This window comes from Aplysia californica, unplaced genomic scaffold (genome assembly GCF_000002075.1).
Source record: "Aplysia californica isolate F4 #8 unplaced genomic scaffold, AplCal3.0 scaffold00004, whole genome shotgun sequence".
Lineage (NCBI taxonomy): Eukaryota > Metazoa > Mollusca > Gastropoda > Aplysiida > Aplysiidae > Aplysia > Aplysia californica.
This window is the reverse complement of record NW_004797274.1, coordinates 3511397-3523070: the sequence shown is the minus strand read 5'-3', so window position 1 is coordinate 3523070 and position 11674 is coordinate 3511397. Positions and strand designations below refer to the sequence as shown.

Sequence of the window (11674 nt, the reverse complement as noted above, 5' to 3'; positions counted from 1 at the left end):
GCAGAGTAACAAGACAGTCGTCATGAAATGATAACATTTGATTGAATAAAATACTGTCTATAGAGACCACTATCACTACACTTTCAGGGTTTTGTTTTTCTGTTGTTTTAAAAAAATGATAGGGTGGAAGATGGATAACAAACACGTTGAGGATTGGCAAATATATTCGACCCATCCATAATTTGGGTATACCGTAAGTGAAAAATTAATGAGATATCAGTTGGGAAATGGCAGATTGTATAAACTATTTAAGATTTCAAGTTTTCCATATTCGTATTATCTGTCCCTGACGGTACCTATTACGCCACCTCCCCGCCCCCCCCCCCAAAAAAAAAATCAACATCAATTAGACCATTTAGGAGGTGGGCTGCTTTGAACCTGTCCATCAGGGCCAACCCAGCCTGAGTGAGGTACAGAATGCCGGCAGAGATGAAGTAATTTCCATATTTGGCAATGTAACTCGCATCTTCTGTGTGCAATGGCAGAGAACCTTGTTGCAGTACTAAAGATGTTGATCCATAACACTCCCTCATCCCGTAAACTTGCAAAGGGAAATTAAGCGGCAACAGACACATTAAACAATACCGGAAACATCTTTAAAAAAAAAGAAAAGAAAAGCAAACACTGTTACAGCAAGACTCTAGTCTGTATTGCAAGAATACCAAGACTGAAGAAGCTGAAGTTTTTCTACAATAAAAGCCGATGGCCTCGTAATATCGCAGCTGTAGTACACCGCCCTGCACTCAGTTTCTTGTTTTCGGACAGTAAGTTTGTTACACATGAAGAGTATGAGAAAAACATAAATAAAAAATATTTTGATTGATTGTAAATATTTTATGCCTACATGTACACAATAGATCATGTAAAGGGCAGGCAAGTAAAAAGTTAACGCAGGAGTCAACAGGTATGAAAGTTAAAGACACCATCGCAGATATTACTTAGCAGTCATTTTGTCATTCCACTAGTTAGTCTGAGCTATTATATTTCTCTTCTTCACCATCCCATACTGACTGTCAGAAAGAACTAACTATCAACAAACTCGACCGTTTTCACATTTTGTTTGTCTTTAACAAGCATATATTACCAGAACATTTATATTTGTACAATATGGCTGGGAGTATCTTTACTCGTTTTTATCTGCTAATAGAAATTGATTTATAATAAACGTTTTAGGCCTCTTTTAACACAAATCAGATCACTTAAGTGGGAGGCTACATAACCTGCCTGCCAGGGCCAACCTGGGCTGAGTGGGATACAACAGAAAGATGGAGATACTTCAAGACACTGACTTCCCTTTGGGGGAACCACACTCCCAGCGAAGAGTTCAACCATTCTCTTGACACCGGTTACATAACAGTCAAAGATTCAACAACCATTGTTTTGATTCCTCAGATATTTTCATACTGCATCAGTCATCAACTTGCATACATTGCTGTCATATTTTTAACTTGGACAGTATGGCTCAGAGTTGTTTCGTAGATGGTTATGCTCGAAGAGAAACTGTAACTCAACCTTATTTTGATTTTTCAGAAGCTTATCTTTAAAAACTGGGGCAAACTTGAAACACAAGATTTTCTGTTGTTATCCTCAGAGAAATCCGTTACAATAGGTTTACTTAATTCCAAATCAAACACACTTCATACTTATAAATACACATTCATTCGATAAAGGTTGAGACACCAGCAACTGACTTTAAATGGCAAACTCTCACACATTACCATTATATCAACCATCGTATGCGGAAAAACTAACCATCACTACAAGAAGTAGACTATATGAGAAGCCAAAAGCACTTCTGCACTTCAATGTTTTAATTAAGTACTTTTACATTCTTTAAGTATAACTTTTATCTCAATACAAATATCTAAAAGTCTAGTTCAAACAACTGATTGACCTGACTTTGGACATAAACAGTCTTACATCATAGGCCCGTGTATGATTAACCCTTGCATTCTACCCTTAAAGACAGGGATATTTAAAAAAAAACAAAATTCCCTGAAGAGCTAGTTCCAACAAAGTCATCCTTAGGTATAGGACGAGAAATGTTCTAATCTTCAGCCCCAAAAAAGGAAACTCTAAAAGTGAATGCCATTACCCATCCAAATGCGATGCCGTGCACACTTTCAAGATCAACTAACTGTGTCTACCAACAAGCCCTCACATTGCATTAGATTTTATGATGGTCTGAAAATATCATAACAAGTTCTTTTTTCCTCCACAGCATCCACAGTGTAGAGACGGATATGAACTAACGACCGATATATATATTTTTTTAAAGGGGCACTTTCACTTCTATTTGGACATTATCACTACTTCCTTTTTCCCCCCCTGCAATATCTACTATAAAAAAAAGGCACCCAGAAAATCCTTATTCCAGCATAAGAGATCTTTCTTTCCAACAGTCACAGCACTATTCAACCTCATTATTTCTTGATAGACTTCTCCTGCTGTTTCCAAACATAGCTGATTGTTTGAAGCATCACATAAGCTGTTGTTTAGTGTAGAAAAATAGTAAGACAGAAGGAAAGAGACAACTGAGAGATAGTAAAGAAGTAGGATACACCAGCAGTACCCTCCGACAACCAACAAGTTGATGAAGTGACTTCCACAAGCTCTTTCACTTGGACACCAGGGAGACGAGTTGATAGGAAAGATGGGAAACTCGACATCCTACGAAATGGTGAAGAAAAACTACATGGATAAGGGCCTCGTGGAATAATGCCTGAGTCAACATTTACTTGAAGTGCTTTGATCTGATTTTGATTTTGAAGTAAAACAAAAAAGAAAAAAAGAGGTGCTAAAGAGGTCAAAACAGACACATGGTTTCCCACATTTTCGCTTAACTCTCTCATAATCACGCTCCCTCACACACGAACACATGCATGCACTCACTTAGAAACTCTTAGTTCTACAAGTCTTAAAAGACCAAACCCTCACAAGATATTAAGTAAGGCATAAAACCTGAGAAAAAGCAAGAACAAGATGCAACCCCCCCCCCCCCCCCCACCTTCCTCATATTTAAACAATACTCAAAATATATGGTGCCCATCAAATCTTTTGGTCCCCAGAAGTAAAAAATTCTCCATCAATACCCAGGGAGGAACAGTGAATGGAGGAAAGTCAGAGGTGAAGACTCAGGAGCAGCCAGTTAGATCACACCAAGGCGAGCTTGAGCCATCTGATTCCTCAGTCTCACAACCTCTACAAACATGTCCTTATCTGAGGACCAAAAAAAAAAGACAAAAAATGTTGCTGGTTAAACTAAAAGGATTGTTTTGTTTGAGACACCCAGAGTTTGAGTAAAAAGAGGCACATTGATGTTATCATGGTCATCTAGCATAGGGAAAAAAGTAAGTGAGGCAGACAGAAACAACAGAGGTAAAGAAAGATAGTAAAACCAACAAGTGACACCCTCCAACCACCATCATTTAAAAGTAAGCCCATCACATAAATTCTGCACATTAAAATATACTGCTGTATATACCATATTTCCATTTGAAGAAGGGTAACAGGGGATTGGGCACGTACAATATTTTAAAAAACAAATTTCATAAGATTGCTGTTTTTTTTAAACTTTTCTTTTTCCCAAACAGAGACCTGGAAACTACCCAATGCTCTCTCCAATCTCCAGGAGACAGGCTTTTTATTGAAACACATTTATTGACAGCAGAGACAGGGGAGTATGGGCGTGTGCGTGTGTGGAGAATGATTCAACCAATAATTCAGTGACAACAGGAACTGACTGTCCACTCACCTGAGCTCTTCACCAGCCCTTGAACTATGTAGCGAGTGTAAGCATAGAAGTCACACACAGCAGCTATCTGAAAAAACAGGAGGACATCAGTCAGAAATACATGGAGGAACAAATAAAAAAGTAACACAGTAACAATATCTATTATGTATATAATATATATACACATATACATTACAGTAATAATTTACATAGAACAATAACAATATATACATAACAGTAACTATATTTCTAAATGTGCAAGTCACTGATTAGAAATACAAATCTAAAAGAGCAGAGACCATACATGTCATGACACAGTGGAATCAGCCTGTAGATCTAAGATATAAACTTCCTAAAAATAAGGTTGAAATATTCCCAAGAACTAACGATTGACTGACGAACCCTATATAAAACTCACCCTATTGCGAGACATCTGAGATATAGAATGCCACTCGTCGTCTCCCTCAAACCTGATCTTGAAGTTGCACAGTTTGTGGGTTTCTGACAAGGAACATTTTCTAGAGAGGAAAAGAAGATTCAACATCAGCACCTGCAAACAGCTGGGTTTTTTAAGTTTGCTTTAGTAAAAGTTTTACAGTATTTGCAACACAATTTGGTCATATAAATGCTGAAGATCAGAGGTTTTACTAGAGAGTAAAGAACACTAAAAAAGAAGGAGGAGAGATAAGGAGATAGATGTTTGATGGGGAAAGAAGGAGCAAACCACACCAGAGTACCCGCCAACTACAGGGCTTGAATTAGGTGTTCAGGAGGGCAGGCAAAAATTGCCTTGGTGGGGCCTAAAAATCAGAGGGCACTGAGGCAATTTTCTAGGGCACCAAGGCAAAAATTATAGGTGATCATTTTGTTGATTAAAGTTAGTAATACTGGATCGTGCATCACAACGTTAATATAAATAACAATACAATTTATTCTTGCTCTCAACAAAAGTATAGAGTTATCGGAAAATTTGTAAAATCATGAATGAAAACTAAGTAAATCACTAGATGATCAGAATATTGAAAATATGTTGGCACACACAATATAGATAAAGACTGGCTTACTGTTTGTCCCTTATGGAAAAACACAAGTGATTTTAAAAAGTATCACCAGAGAAAATGATTTCATGGAATAGTGCTGTATTATCAGGACGTCTATTTGTCAGACACATCTCTTGCCACTTGGCAATGCAGGGTTCTGGATTGAATTGGGATATATAAGCATGATCTTTTCAAGCATATCTCTGGAAAGCAAATGCCTTCAGTCTCCTAGGATGCACCTCTTCAAAGAAGACAGGGATTACAGGAGCCAAATGAGACAGATTGGGAAATTTCCTTGCTTTTTTCAAGACTGAACTTGTCTTGTTCTCACTCAGAGGTAATAAGCCCCAGCCTGACTTTCGGAGAGAAACATGAGCCACTCTTTCTTTATTTTCAGTGTTGAGCATCCTTGATGTTGAAGCACAGTCTCATAATGAGCTATCAAGTCATCCATCTCTGTCTCACCATATTCTTTCAACTCATCCATTTTGTCAGTTTCAGACAAGTCTAACGGGATGTCTTCATACCCCGCCCCCCCCCTCTCTCTTCCACGAGTGTATCTTAAAAATTAAAAATAACCAATAATGCCTGCCCCCCCCACCCCCACAATTTCGGAGTCCCATACTTCCCGGCGTTCAGTCTTTGAATGAACTTTGGTGACCCCAACAACCCGTGCTCACACGATGCGGTATCTTGTGACTAAGGTTCACTGACCTGCCACGGCGGCGATCCCGACAAGACGCTTGTATAACTTTCTTTTCTTTTTTTCCTCCAAAAGTGACAGCACAGGACAAATATTGATTTATTTTCATGGTGGTACATTTTGTAAAAACAAAAAAAACAAGGGCACGGCAAAAATTGCCGCGGTTAAACCTTTGATTTTAAGGGCATTACGGCAAATTGCAACGGCACCAAGGCAAATTGCTGTGGTGCTGCGGTCTATTTCAAGCCCTGCAACTACCTACAAACCGGTATTATTTGTTGGGATTGTAAGTGTTTAATGCCATTATCGACAAAGTCTACATTAATTAAGTGGGTAGCTTTCATTCTGCCTGCTAGGGCTTACCGGGGCTGAGTTGGGGAAAAACAGCTTCCCTGCAGACAGAGTAGATATGTAAAAAAAAATATTTTTTTAAAATGTCTCATTCGGGTGTCAAACTCCCATTTTCTTAGCGCAACAGTTACACCAATGATGCAGGAGCATGGAGGAAGATGATGCTAGTCACACAAAAACAAAATAGATAAAGCAGACCACACTACAGGTTTAACAAACCACTGACACAGAGAAATCTGTAAAGGGAACACAATCACAATGGCAAGGATAAGACATGCAGTCAGTATCTTGGTGTCAATGCGGTGTTTGTCTCCTTGTTCTCCCAAGCCATAATCTATGCTCATTATCTTCTGCTACTGAACTAACTGATATCATTTTTCTGGGTAGCAGTAGTTATAGTAGTAGTAGAAGGTCTTATTTCCTTTGGCTTCGTGCTTGCCTGAACTCTCAGAATACTCAAGAAAAAAGTGTCAGAGATACTGGTCAAGATGGACTCACCGGGGAAAAGAGTGGTCCCCTGGGATAGGCTCGATAGACAGGCTGTTGTTCCTCACACTCTCCAGCAGTCTCTCTGCAAGCTGAAACAGGAAAAGTTACATTTTAGTTTTAGTGAGCATTTTACAACTCCTGCAATACAATTAAGTCATACGGTAAAAGCGCAAAGATTAGAGGGGTTACTAGAAAGTAACAAACACAAAAAAGGAGGCGAGATAAGGACTACAGATGTTTGATAAGATAGAAGGAGCTAAGCACACCACAGCATCCACCAAACACCCACAAAGTTACAAAAAAGATTGTCTTCAAGAGAGACAAAAAATCTCTCCTTTCAGTTTTAGTTTGAGTAAAGAGAAGCACATAAACAGAAAAATGATCCTTTGACATAAGGAAAAAGAAGCAAAACAGAAAGAAACGACAGAGGGAGAATGAAGTTGTAGGAGGCTGTTCCAGAAAACAAAAGACAAATTTTGAGAGCACACAGCAGAATTTGACACGCATCTTGGGTAAGGGAGATCATTTGAGATCACAGGACGACTCTAATTATTTGACTGGCGACAGAGTCTACGCAATGGTAAAAATAAATTATTTCCTGGTTTTCTATTTTTAGTAGGCATATGACCTATTGACTCCATCTCTTGCTTAAAGTGGCCGGCCAGAGTCTGGTCAGACCTCCAAACCCTTGGCCTGTTGGACAGACACTTACTTACAATATTATTATAAACTCGCCCAAAAAAGTCAAGGAACAGCTTGTGTTTTCACCTGTCAAATTCAAACTTCAATATCTCACAAACCCGTTATGATCAGTCTACCAAACTTGGCACACGCACTGACGACAAGACACAGTTTGCCTGTACGGCAAATTTGCCAGCACCAGCTTCATAGCGACGACGCAGGGCATTCTGAAACACAGCCTAAAAGCATGAAAAATGGGCTAAATTTCTCTGACTCAGCAACATTGGCATAGGGACTGTTAGCTAAAACTAAGCTTGGCACGTGCTAAACAGATGTCTTAGCTGTGATGATTACTCACTTACAATCCTTTATAAGCCAGCGTTTTTCTGCCATGTTTCATTACAACACGATGGTCCAACAACACTCGCTGCCTGACGTCAACAGAGGACGAGCCCTTACCTGGCTCCAAGATAGCTCCACGCTTCCAGTTGTTGCACATCGATTTGGGGTGTCTCCATCAGTCATATAGAGGCTGCAAGAACGATGGCGAGCGACCGGAAGGGTCCCGGACAGGCCTCGACCAGGATCGCCCCGTTTGACCAACAACAGCGTCGACCAGTTCATCGTCAAACAGGCCGTGACGTCACGAACCACCACTGCAAACGGCATCAGGGACCAACTACGGGTGACAGCCAATGTCCACGAGAGCGAGGAGACCGTAGGGAACCGTATCCGTAGAGCCAGGTTAGCTTCTTGTGTCCCTGCCAGGCGCCCAAGGCACACGCCGCACAACAAAGCAGCTCGCCAGGTGTGGCCTGCTCGCCAATAACAGTGGACACATTGGCTCAGTGGGACCAGGTAGTCTTCTCGGACGAATCCAGATTCAACCTGCTGCACCCAGACAGGCGAGCCCACGTCTGGAGGTGCTGAGGAGAGCTGTTCCACCCTGAGTGCATCCAGCAGGTGGCGCCCTACTTTGCAGGGACCGTTCTAGTATAGGGAGGCTTCTCAGCTCACCACAGGACCTTGTGTACCATATACAGGGCAATTTGACCTCAGCTAGGTACAGGGAGGAAATCCTGCGTCCCCTTGTCGTTCCTCTCCTGAAGCAGATTGGACCCGAGGCTGTACTGCAGGATGACAACGCCATGCCATATTGCGCACGCGTCGTGGGGGACTTCCTGCAGCAGCGAGCTGTCACCTGCATGGACTGACCAGCTTGTAGTCCGAATTTGAACCCAACAGAGAACATTTGGGATCACATTGACCGGTGGATAAGGGACAACCACCCTCCAGCACAAAACCGTCAACAACTCTTGGGCTACCTCGTCCAGGAGTGCAGAACCTACCCCAACAAGTTCTCCGAAGGCATGTCCTGTCCATGCATCGATGCTGTGCTGAGTTTTTGATCAAACGAAGTGGCTACATCCAGTATTGACAATGTTCATGAAGAACCTTGGCTGTTCAGACTTTTGAAATCCGACCAGTGTGACTTACTCATTTTACATAAACTTCTCGTTGTTGTTGAAATCTGAAATTGTACGCACTTAATCTAGAGAGTCGAAAGCATCTTTTGTGAAAAAATGAATAAATTCGCTAAAACTGTTCTTCAGTAATCTTTCTTCGAATTTTTGTTCCTTGACTTTTTTGTGCGAGTTTATTTTGTACACATAAAACAGCATCACTGAAGCAACAATCAAATGATCATTGGAGATTCTGCCCATGTTTTGGTACTGCCATTTCATTTGTACAAGCCCACACATGTCCAGACGCAAAACGAAATCACAGGCCCATTGTGCCTTCCTTAATTAGGAGTTTACTAGGCACATTCCAGACCACTAGATAAAGGTAAAGCCACATACGTACCCGAGTATTTTTAAAGTTGAGACAGGGTGTAATGTCCTCTTCATGGACACGGTTCAAAAACTGGCAGGAGAAATCCATATTGGGCTGAAGTCTCCACCTCGCAAACTCATCAAATGCATTATTGTCCATCTGGATAGGAGCGGAGAGAAAAGAAAAGAAGAGCTCCATTTAAAAAACAACAACATTTTCCAGTGTTTTGAATCAGAAAATAATTTCTTGTCTTCAAATCCATCGAGACAGAGGGGTGAATGCCATAGAAAACAGGACAAATACTTAGCACTTCTCTTGATATCCTTTGTTTCAAAGCAGACATAAAATCTTCAACTGCTTTCCATGTTACTGAAATATTTATCATCTACAAGTGCTAGGTCCGAAATAGATACCAGCGTTCGTGGTTGTCATTCATTTCTCTGCTCAGATGCTCTCAACCCCCCCTTCCCTAAAAAAAAAGACAAAAAAAAAGAAAGAAAAACCTCAAAACAAACCTACACTATCTTGGTCTAACTCATCTGATTAAGTTTTTAATGAAAGTTATAAGTACAGTTAAATCTGTTCAAACAGCAATGTGCTTAAAACAATCACCAGTACAAATGGCAACTTCCTATTCCCTTGCGTATTTTTTAAACAGAATACCAACACTGTGTAAGACATTCACCTAAAATGGCTACTTTTCTCCTCATCTGTCAAAGACATTTTAAATAATAATAATAATAATGTATAACATTTATATAGCGCATTTCCAAAAAAGTAGCTCAATGCGCTTTACATTGGAATACCCATTTTCAAAACCTTTCTTACTACAGTGGAACTCGGATTTACCGAGCTCGGATTCAACGAGAACTCGGATTCAAAGAGAGGAGATAGATTCCCCGTTTTTTTTCTTCTTTAAAATCAATAAAAATAACCCAGATTCAACGAGCACTTAAATCAGCAAGCTCAGATTCAACGAGGTCGCTTCCAGGGGGAACAGCCCCCACAGACGTGGCTTCGCTCATTTTTCTCCCAGAACGAACTTTATCTATTCCCGGAAACCATCCATTGCACCTGCATCGTGAACTATTGTTCACTTAGCCGATTGAATGCGACCAATCAGCGGCCTTTTTTTCATGCCAACATATGCGGTCCGAGCGTTGAACGTCGCAGATACAAACGCGTTAGTCTTTTTTTCCCCTCCGGAACTGATCATTATTATATCAGCTAGGCCCTAGTATTGACGTAGATCTACCTAATGAATTGAGCGCTTGTCTATGGAATCAAAAGTTGCTGTGTGCTAGGCTCTACACAGCAACACAATTTTTGGCAAACATTCGAGATGACACAGGCGTGCATTTGAACGAATTGGTCTTTTATTTACACAGCTCATAATGTGCAAGCTTTTCAGGCACTACTTGTTACTTCTCTTTACACATTATGTGCTCAAAGCCTGTAGTAATAATCCACACAAAACCCCATGTTTGCTATAACGAACACTCAGATTCAACGAGATCTTGGGTCAGGCCCCGCGACCTCGTTGAATCCGAGTTCCACTGTATTTCCTTTCTTCTCATGCAATATATATTTATGCACACACACACATACACACACACAGAGTATTTTCATCCAGACATAGGCACAGAATAACTATAATAAAAAATAACGTTAAAAGCTTATGAAGGATAGTTAATTGAGACTGACCTCCTTGAGGTGAGAGTGGTGCTGGTTGGCCTCTGCCTTCTCCCTGGAGTCCTTGGTAAACTGGTGATGGCTGGTGGAGCGTCGGTGCGTCTTCCAGAATGGCTTACTTCCCTTCTCCTTTTTCTGCGTGTCGATCTGCGGGTGCAGGTGCTTGTTGGGACTGGCAGGTGTGGAGGTAAGCACCAAATCCTTCAGGGCAGTCACCTCTGCCGACAACATTTCGATCTGCGAAAGAAAAATGTGCCAATACTTTTGTCTTTCCACAACATCTCCGAAGAGAAACAATGTGCCATTACCTCAGTCCATAACATCTAGTGCCATTACAATGTCCACAAAATCTCTGTAGGGGAACAAACTGTCATTTCTGCTGTCTATGACATATCCATAGAAAAATAGTGGGCAATTATTTTTGTCCACAACATCTCTGTCGATAAAATACATGAGCCATTACTTCTGACAAAAAAACAAAGTGCCATTTCTTCTGTCTGTAATATATTTGTTGAGGAAAAAAACTGTGCTACTTCTTCTGTTCACAACATCTAAATCTGTATAGATTACAGAAAAATGAATCGGATGTTATTATAACAGGACCAAATTCACTTAACCCCCGACGCTTTTTTACTCACAGAACATGGACACACAGTCATACACAACTGTTACTTGGTGATAAATATCTTTATTTATATATATGGTATAGTTGTAATATGTTATTTCTTGGCGATGAATATCCATATTTTTTAATAAACAGTATAGTCACACTACTTAATTACTTAATGAGGAGTACCTTTACTTTCATCTGCAGATAATTAAGACAACAAATTACTTGGCGAAGAATATCTGTATTTTTATACGCATTTTTTGACAAAAACTGCTCACCTTTGTGTTTGCTTCCTGAAGTTGTTTCTTGGCATGCTGTTCATTGAGAGCAGCCTCATTCAGTTGAGCATTCACTTCCTGAGAAAAGAAAAGACACAGATGTGTCGAGACTATCTGACGTGCCACTATATGAGACATCTTAATTCACCGGCTTTTGGGAATATCTGTAATAAAAATTGCTTGCACAACCATGTTCATTAACAATAACCAATCTCTGTTTTAATAGATTGTGAAAAAAAATCAAAGCATCCCCCCCCCCCT

General features: G+C 40.4%; 1 protein-coding gene across 2 annotated transcripts in view; it reads right to left on the bottom strand.

The window, feature by feature from the left end:
* Window positions 1-2996: 2996 nt before the first annotated feature.
* Window positions 2997-11674, bottom strand: part of LOC101858533 (guanine nucleotide exchange factor for Rab-3A) — an 18168-nt gene continuing 9490 nt past the window's right edge. For both annotated transcript variants that reach the window (XM_005089274.3, XM_035968664.1), the window contains exons 6-12: window positions 11414-11491; window positions 10538-10762; window positions 8864-8992; window positions 6326-6405; window positions 4152-4251; window positions 3755-3821; window positions 2997-3219 (exon numbers count right to left, since the gene is read on the bottom strand). In XM_005089274.3, the coding sequence (XP_005089331.1) occupies window positions 3149-3219; window positions 3755-3821; window positions 4152-4251; window positions 6326-6405; window positions 8864-8992; window positions 10538-10762; window positions 11414-11491 (750 nt within the window). In that variant the 3' untranslated portion in view covers window positions 2997-3148. The remainder of the gene's footprint in view (window positions 3220-3754; window positions 3822-4151; window positions 4252-6325; window positions 6406-8863; window positions 8993-10537; window positions 10763-11413; window positions 11492-11674) is intronic.